At 46.0% G+C, this 18,745-nt stretch overlaps 1 protein-coding gene across 2 annotated transcripts in view; it reads left to right on the top strand.

The window, feature by feature from the left end:
* Window positions 1-9,744: 9,744 nt before the first annotated feature.
* The window catches only part of LOC149433843 (natural cytotoxicity triggering receptor 3 ligand 1-like), a 63,261-nt gene continuing 54,260 nt past the window's right edge, over window positions 9,745-18,745 (top strand). For both annotated transcript variants that reach the window (XM_089664371.1, XM_089664370.1), the window contains exon 1: window positions 9,745-9,858. In XM_089664371.1, the coding sequence (XP_089520497.1) occupies window positions 9,789-9,858 (70 nt within the window). In that variant the 5' untranslated portion in view covers window positions 9,745-9,788. The remainder of the gene's footprint in view (window positions 9,859-18,745) is intronic.

The raw sequence follows: 18,745 nt of genomic DNA, 5'->3' as shown, positions 1-18,745 counted from the left end.
AAACTAATTTGGGTTATTTTTTTTTAACTAAAAAGATAATTTACTACATTTTGGCCAAGTTTTATGAAGAAAGATTATTTCTTTGCAAAATTGTATAAGAAAAACACTTTTTCAAACTTTTTGGACATTTCCATTCATATAGCAAAAAAAATAAAAATCACAGCGGTGAATAAATACCACCAAAATAAAGTTTTATTTGTCTCAAAAAAATGCTAAAAAAATTAATGTGGGTACAGTGTTGCATGATCGCGCAATTGTCATTCAAAGTGTGATAGCACTGAATGCTGAAAATTGGCCTGGACTGGAAAGGGGTGAAAGTGTCCGGACTGGAAGGGGGTGAAAGTGTCCGGACTGGAAGGGGGTGAAAGTGTCCGGACTGGAAGGGGGGGAAAGTGTCTGGACTGGAAGGGGGTGAAAGTGTCCGGACTGGAAGGGGGGAAAGTGTCCGGACTGGAAGGGGGTGAAAGTGTCCGGACTGGAAGGGGGGAAAGTGTCCGGACTGGAAGGGGGGGAAAGTGTCTGGACTGGAAGGGGGTGAAAGTGTCCGGACTGGAAGGGGGTGAAAGTGTCCGGACCTGAAGTGGTTAAAAAATGCTTCTAAACGCAAACGCTTATAAATGTGGTTACATTAGTCTGTTTGAGGATACCGGGGTTAATTCTTAACCTCCCTAGCGGTCTGATTATGTCCATATTTCTGTGCTTTTTGCATGGAAATATGTAATTTTTTTTTTTTTTATTGTAGGCCTGTCATTTTTAGGAATAACTCACTGAAATCTGTCCGAAAAAGACTCTAGTAAACATTCCGGATATGATAAAATTTGAAACATGAAATCATAAATTTTAATTTAATAAATAATCATAAATAATAATATAATAATAATAAATTTAATTCAATAATATAATCAAACCAAAAACACTGAAATGTGAAATATAGCGCCAAGTTCGCACATCGCTGAGCTCAGTCGCAGAATCGTTTTCAGTGTCTGATGAGGAATTTCCCCCACCAATCATTATCACTCAGTTCTGAAAGTGGTTCTGATTTACTATCGCTGTTCCCTAGCCGTTCTAAAACCGCGTCTGACCTAAAGGGACGCTTTTTGGACGCCATGGACGTTTCTCAGTTTCCAGGCAGAAAGGGCGGTAAAAATGCAGGCAGGGCGCCGGACAAAGCACTCGGGACAAAATGTATGTGAAATGGTTTGATACAGGAATGTTATACTATGAGATTTTAGTGAATGTCATTTTTAAAAAAGTTTTAAATTTCCCGCCAGTTCCGGCGCCCGTACGTCCCGACGTTCACAGGGACACGGAAGCCGGATGCCGGCATCGGCTGGAGGACATTGCCGGGGACACTGCAGGAGGGACATCACGGGAGCGCAGGACAAGGTAAGTGAACAAGAGATCCCGGAGCAACGCTGCAGTGTATTCCTGAGTGTAGCTCGGGGGGGGGGTTACCGCTTGTGGTGCTGAAACTTTTCCCCGAGCTACACTCGGGAATACCGCCAGGGGGGTTAATGCCAGCAGCTTGATATTAATTGTGCGCTCACTTGCTATATATTTTAGGTTAACAGCGCTTACAACGCTGATAAAATCTACTCCTGAACGCAAGTTTGGTGCATTAAAAAAAAAAACGACTGTAAACTCAACTGCCTGTAAAGTACGATGTGTACACAGACACCTAGGAGAACATTAGGGAGAGTTCCGGGGCTGCTGAAAAAAAAAAACACCAAAAATCTCCTAAATGTCAGTTTTTCAGCTGCAGTGTACATGAGGCCTAACTGTCTATTATGCAATCAAAGCATCAGACAGCACAGGGAAGCCAATCAGGATTGTGCTGCAGACTCCTGACCAGGGGTGGACTGACAACTCATAGGGCCCCCGGGCAGTAGGGGATCATGGGGCCCCTGTGTCCTTGCCCAAACTCAAAAAAACCTATGAAAAAGGTACCAGGGGCATCTCACGGGGCCCCCTACTGACCCTGGGTCCTCGGGCAGTGCCCGAGTTTCCAAATGGTCAGTCCACCCCTGGTCCGGACTGATCACTGAGAGGAATTCTGGAGGGAGACGGTTTCAGAGAATGTCACACAGCGATCGGTGTTCCCCGGAGGACACAGCGGGCACCGGACTGTGGTGCCGTGCGCCCCCAGGGAACTCGCACAGTCCAAAATGGCGGCCGCCGTTTATAAACGGCAACCATCCCCTGCACTGCCCCCGTCCGGCTGTTTATATACATGAGCCGGACGGGAAGTGGTTAAAAAACGGTTCTAAACACAAAAGCTCATAAACGCGGTATGCAAACGCGGCTAAACGGACGTTTTCTAACCTATGTTTTCCAGCAGTCAGTTTCGGTCAGAAGTGTCCCGTGTACATGGAGCCTCAGAGGAATTCTGGAGGGAGACGGTTTCAGAGAATGTCATGAAAGGAATCCTCTATGGATTAGAGCGGGGGTGGGGAACTGTGGCCCTCCAGCTGTTGGTGAACTACAAGTCCCATCATGCCTCTGCCTTTGGGAGTCACGCTTGTAACTGTCAGTTTTGCAATGCCTCATGGGACTTGTAGTTCTACAACAGCTGGAGGGCCGCAGTTGTCCACCCCTGGATTAGAGCATTGTCAGCCCAACACATTGAGATGGATGGAACAGGCAGACATGTTCAGGAAGACACACGCACACGTATGTAGAGCTGTATCAGAGAAGACTTTACCTCACATCTTCAGGACCGAGGAAGGTGCTGAGCCGGTATTATTACTGCACCACAGGCTGACACTACAATGGAAGGAAGGGGGAGGCTGTTTTCAGGCCCCCCGCACTCATGGGTTGTGACATCTGAGGTAGGGGCAGTTTTACCCTTCCCCTGCTTTCTCCTCAGGAGGTCAGATCACACCTGGTCCAGCTGTAGAAAATCTGCCCGGCAACATCCCCTGTCAGGTGACACAGGTGTGATCCGCCCGGAGACAAGAGAAGTCAGCTGACACTTGGGAACATTCTGGAAGGTCATATGACCTTTATCCTGGGGTCAGCTGACCTTTTGGAACCTTCCAGAAGGGTGTTAACCTGTATAAAGAGGGGCTCTGTGATTGGCTCTGAGCCGGTCTGCAGACCCCTGGCTATAATAGAGGAGCTGTCAGCAGGGATCGGGGACATGAGGAGCCGGATGTGCCGCCTGACCGAGAGAGCCGGGGATGAAGATGGAGAAGAATGGATGCAGAGGTGCCGCTCCTCTCTCCACTCCCTCCACACAAGGATGGTGAGTCTACTCCAATACAATGACGGGAGCGGTGCAGGGGGGGGGGGGGCCGTTTATAAATATAGGACACAGCAGAACACCAATCGCTGTACAGGACCTCTGTGTGAGGTCCCGATCATGTGATCACTGATTGGCCAATCAGTGATCACGAGCAGAGTAGTAAACAAGATGTCACTTCTGACATCATTGCTTACTACGTGTGAAATCTGTGAATGATCACAGAGATCACATGGTACAAGGCCATTCACAACAGCCTTGTACCATGTGACAAGCTGTGACCAATCACAGCTCTCTGTGTTTCTCAATGGCTGCATGAATGCAGCCAGAGAGAAGGAGAAATGATTGCTTTTACAACCTTTATGGGTGTAAAGCAATCAGTGTAATTAAAAAAAAAAATCTTCATCACCCTCCACAAGTAGTACATTATCACTATGATGATACTACTGCTAGGGTGACCGTATGTTAAAAAAGAGAAAAAAAAACAAATAATAATATAAAAAAATAAAATAATGTCAAAAAAATTTAGAAAAATTATAATTTTTGGTTATAAACTAATTTGGGTTTTTATTTTTACTAAAAAGATAACTTAATACATTTTGATCAAGATTTATGAAGAAAGATTATTTATTTGCAAAATTTTATAGGAAAAACACTTTTTTAAAAAAGTTTGGGACTTTTTCATTTATATAGCAAAAAAAATATAAAATCCCAGCAGTGAATAAATACCACCAAAATAAAGCTTTATCTGTCTCAAAAAAATGCTAAACAATTCATCTGGGTACAGTGTTGCATGACCGCGCAATTGTCATTCAAAGTGTGATAGTGCTGAAAGATGAAAATTGGCCTGGGCTTGAAGGGGGGGAAGTGTCTGGACTGGGAGAGGGGAAGTGTCTGGACTGGAAGGGGGGGGGGAAGTGTCCGGACTGGAAGGGGGGGGGGGAAGTGTCCGGACTGGAAGGGGGGGGAAAGTGTCCGGACTGGAAGGGGGGGAAAGTGTCCAGACTGGAAGGGGGGGAAAGTGTCCGGACTGGAAGGAGGGGGAAGTGTCTGGACTGGGAAGGGGGGGAAGTGTCTGGACTGGAAGGGGGGGGAAGTGTCCGGACTAGAAGGGGAGAAAGTGTCCGGACTGGAAGGGGGTAGAAGTGTCCGGACTGGCAGGGGGTAGAAGTGTCCGGACTGGCAGGGGGTAGAAGTGTCCGGACTGGAAGGGGGGGGGGAAAGTGTCTGGACTTGAAGGGGGTAGAAGTGTCTGGACTGGAAGGGGGTAGAAGTGTCCGGACTGGAAGGGGGGAAAGTGTCCGGACTGGAAGGGGGTGAAAGCGTCCGGACTGGAAGGGGGTGAAAGTGTCCGGACTGGAAGGGGGTGAAAGCGTCCGGACTGGAAGGGGATGAAAGCGTCCGGACTGGAAGGGGGTGAAAGCGTCCGGACTGGAAGGGGGTGAAAGCGTCCGGACTGGAAGAGGGTGAAAGCGTCAGGACAGGAAGGGGGATGAAAGTGTCCGGACTGGAAGGGGGGAAAGTGTCCGGACTGGAAGGGGGTGAAAGCGTCCGGACAGGAAGGGGGATGAAAGTGTCCGGACTGGAAGGGGGTGAAAGCGTCCGGACTGGAAGGGGGTAGAAGTGTCCGGACTGGAAGGGTGTAGAAGTGTCCGGACTGGAAGGGGGGAAGTGTCCGGACTGGAAGGGGGGAAAAGTGTCCGGACTGGAAGGGGGGAAAGTGTCCGGACTGGAAGGGGGTGAAAGTGTCCGGACTGGAAGGGGGGGAAAGTGTCCGGACTGGAAGGGGGGGGAAAGTGTCCGGACTGGAAGGGGGGAAGTGTCCGGACTGGAAGGGGGGAAAAGTGTCCGGACTGGAAGGGGGGAAAGTGTCCGGACTGGAAGGGGGTGAAAGTGTCCGGACTGGAAGGGGGGGAAAGTGTCCGGACTGGAAGGGGGGGAAAGTGTCCGGACTGGAAGAGGGTGAAAGCGTCCGGACCTGAAGTGGTTAAAGAAGCAATGCCTTGTGTCCTGTCACCACTTGGCGTCAGTAATTAAAGGAAAACATTTGCTAGTCACATTGTACTACTCTGGGGGAGGGATCAGGATATTTTCCCACACATTAGGATTGCTGATACCGATGTATTTCATTGATATTAGCAACCATTGTTACTGAATGAAACTGATTCATTCAGTCTTTTGTTGTGATTAGCTGTGATTGGGCAAAGCTCATCACATGGTACAGATGGGCTGTGATTGACCCTGTCTGTACCATGTGACCGTTGTGACCAATCACAGCTAACAAGACAATTGTATACAAGGATGGCATGATAGGAAGCCATCCATTGTATACAATTATCATGTGATCTGCTGTGATTGGTCACAGCTGTCACATGACACTGGCAGCGGGTCGGTTTAGTGATCTGTCATCCTCTGTGTCCCGCGGAAACAACCGATGACAAATCGCACCACTTTCCTGCCCCCGCGACCGTATGAGTGGCACCTTCTAACAGGATGCCATATGACGTCCACTCAGAAGGAGGAGCTTCCCGCCCGCCCATCAATCTGCTCTAGACCGGGCCTGAAGGTGTTAAGTAATGAAGTAATAAGGAATATCTTTGTGTGTGGACTGATTGATGATTTTCGTCTCACGGGATCTTCCCTTGAAGGATTTGTATTGGGGTGACAATAAGATCTGTTGCTAGTGAGGCCGTAGTGGGTTGGATGGAGCACCTGGTTCTGGTCAGGTACGGCTGGATTACTCTGAGGGTCTCCCAAGGGGGTGAAATCTGAACAAAGCTTTAACTGGGGTCGCTGGGGGCCCCATGCAAGAGAGGCTTTGTGATTGGCTGCTCCAGCCCTGCAAGAACACTGTCCCCCCAGCTGAGGCCGAACCCTCCGCCATGTTGTGCCCTGCCATAGGCCTCCACACGACATTCCAGGCCATAGACCTTTATATCCAAAGGAAGGAATGTCCACACAAGAAATAGGTTTGCTGCACTTTATTAATGGCATTCAGGAAGCCGCATTACAGTCACATTACAGGACATACATTCCGGAATCACTTGACATTACCCAGTCGGTCACATTTAGCGGACGCTCTGCAGCAGCCACAAATGAAAGCATGTGCAGCACTTCAGCAGTTATCTACCTAAAGTCTCTCCTCTGCCCAGGGTCATAGTACTCATAGTCAGGGCCGTGGATAAATGGGTACCACCAGTCCTTCTGTACGGGGCCCAGACCAGCAGGGGGGCCCAGGCAGGCAGCTGGGTGAATCAGTTGTGGGTAGGAAGGGTGATCTGCATGGAGGGGGAGGCAACAATTACTGGAACTGATCCCCTGTATGGCTCTCTCTGCAGCAGCTGAAAGCCAGCTTTTCTCTCCCTCCTGCTGACCCCATCTCCTCTTATTGGCTTCCTCATGAACCAGAGAACTTTGATTAATGGATATTTGGCCCCAGGTGACATATCCATATATGAGTGATGATCGCCCCATTTTTTTTCTAATTGAGGAGGGGATTTTGTAATAATTTTGAGGTCATTCTTGAAAAGAAACTTGGAATAATGTACCATCGCCTTGTACCGCTCTGCCTCATTCACTATATCCGCTCTCCCCGGACCCCGCATTCACTATATCCGCTCTCCCCGGACCCCGCATTCACTATATCCGCTCTCCCCGGACCCCGCATTCACTATATCCGCTCTCCCCGGACCCCGCATTCACTATATCCGCTCTCCCCGGACCCCGCATTCACTATATCCGCTCTCCCCGGATCCCGCATTCACTATATCCGCTCTCCCCGGACCCCGCATTCACTATATCCGCTCTCCCCGGATCCCGCATTCACTGTATCCGCTCTCCCCGGACCCCGCATTCACTGTATCCGCTCTCCCCGGACCCCGCATTCACTGTATCCGCTCTCCCCGGATCCCGCATTCACTATATCCGCTCTCCCCGGACCCCGCATTCACTATATCCGCTCTCCCCGGACCCCGCATTCACTATATCTGCTCTCCCCTGACCCCGCATTCACTATATCTGCTCTCCCCGGACCCCGCATTCACTATATCCGCTCTCCCCGGATCCCGCATTCACTATATCCGCTCTCCCCGGACCCCGCATTCACTATATCCACTCTCCCCGGATCCCGCATTCACTATATCCGCTCTCCCCGGACCCCGCATTCACTGTATCCGCTCTCCCCGGACCCCGCATTCACTGTATCCGCTCTCCCCGGATCCCGCATTCACTATATCCGCTCTCCCCGGACCCCACATTCACTGTATCTGCTCTCCCCGGACCCCGCATTCACTGTATCCGCTCTCCCCGGACCCCGCATTCACTGTATCCGCTCTCCCCGGACCCCGCATTCACTATATCCGCTCTCCCCGGACCCCGCATTCACTATATCCGCTCTCCCCGGACCCCGCATTCACTATATCCGCTCTCCCCGCACCCCGCATTCACTATATCCGCTCTTCACGGACCCCGCATTCACTATATCCGCTCTCCCCGGACCCCGCATTCACTATATCCGCTCTCCCCGGACCCCGCATTCACTATATCTGGTCTCCCCGGACCCCGCATTCACTATATCCGGTCCCCCACAGTACACAGAACATGGAAATGCAACGTCCAACCTTGAAGCAGATAGACTACAGCAGCAGAAGAACAGGAAGCGGGGCTACAATTCGCACAGGCTCACCAAAATTGAACAATAGAAGATTGGAGAAATGTTGCCTGGTCTGATGAGTCTGGATTTCAGCTGCAACATTCAGATTGTAGGGTTATAATTTTGTGTAAAAAACATGAAAGCATGGATCCATCCTGCCTTGTAACAATGGTTCAGGCTGGTGGTGGTGGATCCTTCCTGCCTTGTATCAACGGTTCAGGCTGGTGGTGGTGGTGTCATGGTGTGGGGGATCCCAGAGTAATTCTTTGCTATAAGCAAATTGTGTAAAAAAAATACTGATCACTTTCCCAAAGTGGTACAATGTTACTATGGTAACATTGTACTACTTTGGTCATAGTGAAATATAAAAAAAAAATCTTAAAAAAAAATATAAAAAGTTTAAATTAATAAAACATTTTTATAAAAATTTAAAAAAATATAGATATTTTTTTTTTCATACTGTCAGTGTCCCTGATCACCGCCATGCCAGTTAAATGATGACGCTGTACTGCACTGGTGACAGTATGTAAAAAAAAATAGTGAAAATTATTTTATTAATTTTTTAATTTTCCTAAAAATTATGACAAAAAAATACAACTTCAAAAAACTCGCCATTCCTCTTATGAAGTACGTCGGACTGTCTACTTTGCAAAAAGGGGTCATTTGGGGGATATCTGTACTGTCCTGACATTTGGGGGATATCTGTACCGTTCTGACATTTGGGGGGATATCTGTACCGTCCTGACATTTGGGGGATATCTGTACCGTTCTGACATTTGGGGGATATCTGTCCTGTCCTAAAATTTGGGGGATATCTGTACCGTTCTGACATTTGGGGGATATTTGTCCTGTCCTGACATCTGGGGGATATCTGTACCGTCCTGACATTTGGGGGATATCTGTACTATTCTGACATTTGGGGGGATATCTGTACTGTCCTGACATTTGGGGGATATCTGTACCATCCTGACATTTGGGGGATATCTGTCCTGTCCTGACATTTGGGGGATATCTGTACCGTCCTGACATTTGGGGGATATCTGTACTATTCTGACATTTGGGGGATATCTGTACTGTTTTGACATTTGGGGGATATCTGTACTATTCTGACATTCTTGGACCTCAAGAAATTAGATTGGCTGTCAGTACTTCAGGATTGATCAATATTCAGATCTATACCATAGTTTGTGAACTCTATAACTTTCCTACAAACTAAATAATAAACTCTAATTTGGGTTATTTTCACCAAAGACATGTAGCAGAATACATCTCGGCCTAAATTTATGGAGAACAATTATTTATTTGCAAACTTGTATAACAGAAACAAAGAAAACGTGTTTTTTTTTTCAAAATTTTTGGTCTTTTTTTGTTAATTTAGCAAAAAAAGCAAAAAAGAAAGCTCTAGTTGTGTGAAGAAAATGATAAAATTTTAGTTTGGTTACAATGTTGTATTACCGCGCAATTGTCATTCAAAGTGTGAGAGCGCTGAAACCTGAAAAATGGCCTGGGCAGGAAGGGGGTAAAAGTGCCCGGAGTGGAAGGGGTTAACCAACACACTTCATCTATTAATGTAATTAATGTTAAATACCTTCTCTCTTTATATAAGGATGAAGTAAAAATGTGTTTTATAAAATATTTTGTGCCTCAAAGGTCCCATCTGATTATTCTTTTTGATACTACAATAGATTTAGGGATGTGACATATCGTTTTTGGATTTTAGATTTTGGTTGTCTCTGTGCTCTTATGTGTGGTGTGGTTTGGAGACGGAAATTAATCTGGAATCTTGTGATTGAAACTTTTTATTTATAAAAAGTGAAAGTGGAACAAGGTTCAGAACATCTTGGTCATTTCCCACAACTCGGACGTCTTTCACAGTTCTCTTGGAGTGGATCCTGCATGGATGGAACAATGAGGAGCGGGCTGAAAATTGCACATGTGATCTGCTTCCTTCTCCTCCTGGGATCAGGTCAGTGTCACTCTTCTGTGTATAATGTCATTGTACCTGAGGATAGATTACAGAGCCGGACAATGGAGGTTCTCTGGCCTGTGTCCTCCTAGGAGGGATTCTCACGGCCCTTCCCTCTGTGTCCAGCAATCCATACATAAAAAGTTAAAGCGGAACTCCAGGAAAAGTAAAAATCCTCCCTGCACCTGCTACCAGCTAGTTTATGTCTAGGGGGATGGGGGGAGGGGAAACAGTTTTGATCGTCCACTCCCCCGTAGATTCCTCTGCACTGCTATACTGGTCTCTGCAGCCTCTGCTCCCCCAGCCCTGGTGGTCTGAGGCCCTCTGTAGTCATCAAGACTAATGCAGAGACCCCAACCCTAGCTGGATGTTAGGAAACGGAGAGCCAGTCCACAGCTGGAGCCAAGGGGAGTGCCGTTTGCTGGAGAATTGGGAAATGCTTTATACGTCCTCTAGACTAAAAGGAACCGTTAACTCTTGCAGTGCGGGTGCCGTCCCACTGCAAGGGAGAACCTCATCACTTTACACCCGAACACATATTAATTACACAGATTCTGAGTCTAATTTAATACAGATAAGGCACTGAGTGAGTTTAATTACCACCTCAATCAGTCCCAGAACCTGTGTAATTAATGTGTGTTCGGCTTTAAAGGGATGAGGTGGCCACCCTACCGAAGTTGGAGGCCGGAGGCTTTAACCACTTGATGACCGGAATGCTAAACTGTCACATTTTGAATGACAATTACTCAGTCATGCAACATTGTTCACACATTAATTTCATATCTGTTATTAGAGAAAGATAGAGCTTTCTTTTGGTGGTGTTTATTCCCCATTGGGTGTGGAGAAATTAAAGGGGAAACGCACTGCATCTGAGAACCACAAACCAAAAAGGCTATATAATTCATTTTTAAAACTCAAAACAAACTCCCCCCATCCATCCATCCATGCCTCCAGGATTTATTTTGCAAATAAATAATTTTGAGGCATTTCTGGCAGTGGCCATCTTGAGTAAAGGCAGATGATTCATGTAGCAGTTAGTTCCTGGAATCCATCTGTCCTTAGCTCAGGCATTGGCTGAGCTGAGAACTCTCCCTCCCCTCCTGAAGACTTCTGGGATGTATGGCATCATTTGCCTAGGCATGGAAAACAGGAATTAAATGAAGGAATGCAAAAAAAAAAAAAGTTCAAACAAGTAAATATAATATACTTTCTTATCTATTTTTTAATGCTAGCAGCAGAAATAGTTCATAGTTGACTGAGAGAGTGAGGGAGGTTGCACTTTAAGAGTCTTTACGGGATTAGAAATATAGAGTCCCATCTAGTAACACAATGGAGGGGTATCCCATCCCACATTACATGCAGAGACAGAACTGACACACTTGGACTTTATTGGCACCCCAAGGAGTCGCATAATACTATATATATATATATATATATATATATATACATACATACATAAACACACACTATATTGCCAAAAGTATTGGGACACCTGGCTTTCCACATACATGACCTTTAATGCCCCCCCAGTCTTAGTCCGTAGGGTTCAATATTGAGTTGGCCCCGCCCTTTCCACACACATGACCTTTAATGGCCCCCCAGTCTTAGTCCGTAGGGTTCAATATTGAGTTGGCCCCGCCCTTTCCACACACATGACCTTTAATGGCCTCCCAGTCTTAGTCCGTAGGGTTCAATATTGAGTTGGCCCCACCCTTTGCAGCTATAACAGCTTCAACTCTTCTGGGAAGGCCGTCCACAAGGTTTAGGAGGGTGTCTATGGGAAGGTTGGACCATTCTTCCAGAAGCACATTTGTCAGGTCAGGCACTGATGTCGGGGGAGGAGGCCTGGCTCGCAGTCTCCGCTCTAATTCATCCCAAAGGTGTTCTATGGGGTGAGGTCAGGACTCTGTGCAGGACAGTCAAGTTCCTCCCCCCCAAACTGGCTCCTCCATGTCTTTATGGACCTTGCTTTGTGCACTGGGGTGCAGTCATGTTGGAACAAGAAGGGGACATCCCCAAACTCTTCCCACAAAGATGGGAGCATAAAATTGTCCAAACTGTCACCTTAAGAGTTCTCTTCACTGGAACTAGGGGGCTAAGCCCAACCCCTGAAAAACAACCCCACACCATAATCCCCCCTCCACCAAACTTTACACTTACACAATGCAGTCAGGCAAGTACCGTTCTTCTGGCCACCTCCAAACCCAGACACGTCCATCGGATTGCCAGACAGGGAAGTGTGATTGGTCTTTCCAGAGAACACGTCTCCATTGCTCTAGAGTCCAGTGGCGGAGTGCTTTACACCACGGCATCCAACGCTTTGCATTGCACTTGGTGATGGAAGGCTTGGATGCAGCTTCTCGGCCATGGAAACCCATTCCATGAAGCTCTCTATGCACTGTTGTTGGGCTCATCTGAAGGCCACACCAAGTTTGGAGGTCTTTAGCTATTGACTCTGCAGACAGTTGGTGACTTCTGTGCACTGTGTGCTTCAGCATGCGCTGACCCCACCCTGTCATGTGACGTGGCCTACCACTTGGTGGCTGAGTGGCTGTTGTTCCCAGTGGCTTCCACTTTGTTATAATCCCACTAACAGTTGAGCGTGGAATATTTAGTAGCCAGGAAATGTCACGGATGGACTTATTGCCCAGGTGGCCACCTATCACGGGACCACGCTTGGAGTCACTGAGCTCCTGAGAGCGACCCATTCTTTCACCAATGTTTGTAGAAGCAGTCTGCATGCCTAGGGGCTTGATTGTATACACCTGTGTCCATGGAGGGGATTGGAACACCTGAATCACATGATATGGAGGGGATTGGAACACCTGAATCACATGACTGGGAGGGGATTGGAGCACCTGAATCACATGATATGGAGGGGATTGGAGCACCTGAATCACATGATTGGGAGGGGATTGGAGCACCTGAATCACATGATTGGGAAGGGATTGGAGCACCTGAATCACATGATATGGAGGGGATTAGAGCACCTGAATCGCATGATTGGGAAGGGATTGGAGCACCTGAATCCAATTATTTGGAGGGCGGGGACAAGACTTTTGGCAATATAGTGTGTGTGTATATATATATTTAAAATTACAAAACGCTGTGTATATATATACACACACACTCCACAGACATGCTGGTAGGTGAATTGGCTCCTGTCTAAATTGTCCCTAGTATGTGTATGTATGAATGTAAGTTAGGGACCTTAGATTGTACGCCCCTTGAGGGTTAGGGACTGATGTGAATGTACAATATATATGTAAAGCATGGTATAAATTGATGGCGCTATATAAGTACCTGAAATAAATAATAATATATAGATTTTTCATCAGCCTGTGACCATGTAGATAGAAGTTCAGGTTACCTTGTAATAGCTGTGGTCTGTGCTGCATGTGAAGGTGCTGGAAGGCGTTGCCCTGCCTGAGTTTTGTTTAAATAAACAATTGGCTGCATGACAGCGACAAAGAGAAATTCCAGTGATTTCCTTCCCAGATGATATCTCATGCCAAAAGTAGCTCTTTTTAGATATGTGTATCCTGCTGATTTATTACAGAGGATGTAGAGGAGGAAAAAGAACAGAAGAGAAAAAGAAGAAGGGAATAACAGGTGAAGGTATTTTCCACCTTAGTGGGGTAGCACTCACAGAGGAAGAGATACAGGTCCTAGATAAGGGATTAAAATTTGCTCCGACCAAAAGCCTCAATAAGTTTGAATCCTATGTTGGTATTCAAAAATTAGTGAGGAATCTTAACATTAAAAAATATTACACTCAAAATCCACAACCCAGCCTATTCAAAATGATGTAAGAAAGGGAGAATATCATACACATCTTAGTAACAAGTCTACTTTCAACCCAGTGGCTACAGACAACAGATACATAAATGTGTTTAACAAATTAGTTATAGAGGATTTAGATAGATTACCAATAAAAAAACATAGAGAAACTATAGAAATCAGGAGGGGCGTTGTCACAGGGGCGGACTGACAACCCATGGGGCCCCCGGGCAATAGGGGATCATGGGGCCCCTGTGTCCTTGCCCAAACTCAAAAAAGCCTATGAAAAAGGTACCAGGGGCATCTCATGGGGCCCCCTACTGACCCCGGGCCCTCGGGCAGTGCCCGAGTTTCCAAATGGTCAGTCCGCCCCTGGGCGTTGAGACATTAGAAAAAAGGAAAGACAGCCATCCGCCCTGCGGATAAAGGGGGAGGAATAGATATATTATCTAAAAGAATTTTACGAACAGGAAATGAGTAATAGTAATACATAACGCTATCTTGCAAGAAAATCCTACTAAACAATATAAAAAAGAATTGGAAAAAAATAGTGAAATATGGACATAGGAAGGGCATACTAAATAAAAAAGAAGAAAAAAAAATCTAATTCCATCTTTATGTAAACTACCGGTCATATACAGGTTCCAAAAATTCATAAAGATAGCAGACAACCCCCCAGAAGGCCAATTATTAATTGATAGATTCTCTATCAGCTAGAATGGGGGAGTATGTGGATTGTTTCTTACAACCACTAGAAGCGCAGACACCAGCGTATACGAAGGATACCAAACACATCATACAATTAATTCAGAATATAGAGGTAACACAACAAACTGTCCTTAGTACAGCTGATGTATTAGCACTATACACTGATATAGAACATGAAGGGGCAATTAAGGCAGCTAAATGGGCATAAAAAAAAATACTCCACATTAACACGAGTTTATCATAAAATGTCTAACATTTTGTCTTAAACATTATTATTATTATACAGGATTTATGGCGCCAACAGTTTGCTCAGCGCTACACAATATAACAGAAGACAATACAGTAACAATACAGTTCAATACAAGAGGGATAGGAGGGCCTGACCCTTGGAGCTTACAATCTAGGAGGGAGGGGCTAGTCGTACAAAAGGTAGTAACTGTGGGGGATGGACTGGTAGGAGGAGTAGAAGATTCCATTATTAGCTGAGGGCAGGATAGGCTTCCCTGAAGAGATTGGTTTTCAGAGATCGCCTAAAATTGAGCAGAGTAGGCGATAGTCTGATAAATTGGGGTAGAGAGTTCCAGAGGACGGGGGAAGCTCTGGAGAAGTCCTGGAGACGAGCATGGGAGGAGGAGACAAGGGAGCTAGAGAGCAGGAGGTGGTGGGAGGAGCGGAGAGGACGGTTTGGGTGATATTTAGAGACAAGATCGGTGATGTAATTTGGGGCAGAGTTATAAATGACTTTATACGTTATTGTTAGTGTTTTGAATTTTATCCTTTGGGCAATGGGAAGCCAGTGGAGGGATTGGCAGAGAGGGGTGCAGGACACTGAGTGGAGGCCAGTGGAGGGATTGGCAGAGGGGGGTGCAGGACACTGAGTGGAGGCCAGTGGAGGGATTGGCAGAGGGGGGTGCAGGACACTGAGTGGAGGCCAGTGGAGGGATTGGCAGAGGGGGGTGCAGGACACTGAGTGGAGGCCAGTGGAGGGATTGGCAGAGGGGGGTGCAGGACACTGAGTGGAGGCCAGTGGAGGGATTGGCAGAGGGGGGTGCAGGACACTGAGTGGAGGCCAGTGGAGGGATTGGCAGAGGGGGGTGCAGGACACTGAGTGGAGGCCAGTGGAGGGATTGGCAGAGAGGGGTGGCATTCATGATAGACTGAAGAGGGGATAGCCTGCGATTATTTTTGGTACCAGGGAGTATATTATCCACAAACAGCGGGAGCGGCTATGGGAGCTGAGTTTGTTCCCAGCATTGCAAACGTATATATGGCTGAATGGGAAGAGGAAACTGTTTTTGAAAATGTAAAGAAGGAAGTAACCCTGTACAGATTTATTGACGATCTTATTAGTGTGGCAGGGAGAACAAAACTCCTTACATGAATTCCTGGTCAACCTGAATAATAAATGATAAAAATATTAAATTAAGTTGGGAGATTAATCCTTACAACATACATTTTCTGGACTTAGAAATGATTAGAGATAAGAATGTAATCTACACTAAAACAGATTTTAAAAGTACTGATAGAAATTCCTACATTCCTACTAATAGTTGTCATTCCAAACCATGGCTCACAAACATCCCCAGGGGACAATTTATGCGTATTAAGAGAAATTGTAGTAAATCTCAAGATTATAAAATACAAAGTCAAATTATAGCAGAAAGATTTATACAAAAAGGTTACCAGGAAAAAGAGATTGAGAAGGAAAGAAATAAAATAAGGGAGCTTAACAGAAATTGTAATTTTTTTCAGACAAATAAAGAATACTTTTGATCACCACTTTTTATTTTTTATTATATAAACAATATCATCGCAGATCATCGCCATTAGTAGTATATAAATAAAAATTATAAATAAACATTCCACTATAGTCTATAGACGGGGTACCTTTCACACAAACCAACTAATATACACTTATTGGGATTTTTGTATTTTTTACCAAAGGCATGTAGAAGAATACATTTTGGCCAAAATATATGAAGAAATTAGATTTTTTTAAAATTTTTTATAGCAGTAACAAAAATCATGTTTTTTTTTTTAATTTTCCGTTTATATCACAAAAATTAAAAAAAAACCCAGAAGTGATCAAATATCACCAAGATAAATCTATATTTGTGTGATGATAATATAAATTTTGTTTGGGTACAGTGTTGCATGACCGAGTAATTACCAGTTAAAGTAGCACAGTGTGGTATAGCAAAAAATGGCCTGGTCGTGAAGGGGGTAAAATCTTCCGGAGCTGAAGTGGTTAAAAACGCTGTGCAAACCAGAACGCACATCACTATGGTATCATGTGATCCAGTACAGGCAAACGCAAAGCACTTACAGCCTGTATTTAGTGTGTCTTTGGGAAACATTGACCCCCCTGAAGCAGATCGCTAATGGAGGTGTCTGACTCCTCGACCTGAACACTCTACAGGTACAAAAGTTCCAAATGGAAACTGCCAGGTTGGTGATTGCCTCCCTCCTTCGGGGGGATTTTCTGACCTCAATTAGACATCCAGGTGACTTTCTTCCAGATTACAAACCTTCCACCTCATCAGCGGTATCTGTGTTTTCCAGAACCTTTTCCAATTTTTCACCCTCCCCTTTTGCTTCTCCACTGCTCCCCATGGTTTCACCAAGGCGCTTATCTCTGCTTTGTGCTCAGGGGATTCATGATATTCACTCCTCAAAAAATGAAAGGAAGACTTTTTAATCCAAGTATAGCATCAAGTCAATGAAACTCCGGGAATATTGATCTGGTCAGTGAAGTAGCAGAGGGGGGTGTTAATCACTTTCATCTGCTTTGGTGTTAATTAAATTAGCAACAGGTGCACTAGATGGACAACAATGAGTCAACCCCCAAAACAGGAATGGATTTACAGATGGAGGCCACTGACATTTTTTTCCCTCCTCATCTTTTCTGACTGTTTTTCACTAGTTTTGCATTTGGCTTGGGTCAGTGTCACTAATAGTAGTATGAGGCCATACCTGGACCCTACAGAGGTTGCACAGGCAGTCCAACTCCTCCAGGATGGCACATCAATACGTGCCATTGCCAGAAGGTTTGCTGTGTCTCCCAGCACAGTCTCAAGAGCATGGAGGAGATTCCAGGAGACAGGCAGTTCCTCTAGGAGAGCTGGACAGGGCCGTAGAAGGTCCTTAACTCATCAGCAGGACTGGTATCTGCTCCTTTGTGCAAGGAGGAACAGGATGAGCGCTGCCAGATCCCTACAAAATGACCTCCAGCAGGCCACTGGTGTAAATGTCTGTGACCGAACAATCAGAAACAGACTTCATGATGGTGGCCTGAGGGCCCGACGTCCTCAAGTGGGCCCTGTGCTTACTGCTTGCCACCATAGAGCTGGATTGGCATTTGCCATTGAACCCCAGAATTGGCAGGTCCACCACTGGTGCCCTGTGCTTCTCACAGATGAGAGCAGGTTCCCTCTGAGCACATGTTACAGACGTGAAAGGGTCTGGAGAAGCCGTGGAGAACGTTCTGCTGCCTGTAACATGGTTCAGCATGACTGTTTTAGTGGTGGGTCAGTGATGGTCTGGGGAGGCATATCCATGGAGGGACGCACAGACCTCTACAGGCTAGACAATGGCACCCTGACTGCCATTAGGTATCGGGATGAAATCCTCGGACCCATTGTCAGACCCTACGCTGGTGCAGTGGGTCCTGGATTCCTCCTGTCCAGCCTGCTGTGGAGAGAGTATACAGGCAGTTCCTGGAGGATGGAGGAATTGATACCATTAAAAGGCCCCCACGCTCACCTGACCTAAATCCAATAGAACACCTCTGGGATGTCATGTTTTGGTCCATCCGACGCCGCCAGGTTGCACCTCAGACAGTCCAGGAGCTCAGTGATGCCCTGGTCCAGATCTGGGAGTAAATACCCCAGGACACCATCCGTGGACTCATTAGGAACATGCCCCGACATTATCAGGCATGCATAGAAACACGTGGGGGCCACACAGACTACTGAGGACCATTCTGAGTTGCTGCAATGAAATGGACTAGCCTGCTGCATTATTTTTTCACTTTGATTTTCGGGTGTCATTGAATTCATTCCTTTATAGGTTGATAAATTTAATTTCTGTCAAATGATGGGGCGTCCTTACGTTCCTAACACATTACCCCGTCCATGTCAGTATAGATATCCAGCAGGAGGTTTTTCCCCATTGAGATCTGATGGGTTTTCCAAGTCTTCCTTTCATTTTTTAAGCTGAAATTTGTTTTACTCTGATAATTTTTTTCTAGAGGAAAAAAAATCATTTCTGTCTTTTACATTGCTGCCTTGGGCCCCATTCCAATTGTTTGCATGCTCTCCAGCTGTGTTTTAAAACTTTTGCTTTTGCCTCTGAAACACGGCATTGTTTTTTTTTTGTTCTTGCCTCATTTTTTTTAACT

Source organism: Staurois parvus, unplaced genomic scaffold, assembly GCF_062004578.1.
Source record: "Staurois parvus isolate SC_StPar_1 unplaced genomic scaffold, SC_StPar_1.0 ptg001902l, whole genome shotgun sequence".
In the NCBI taxonomy this organism is placed as follows: domain Eukaryota; kingdom Metazoa; phylum Chordata; class Amphibia; order Anura; family Ranidae; genus Staurois; species Staurois parvus.
This window is presented reverse-complemented; position numbering and strand designations above follow the sequence as displayed.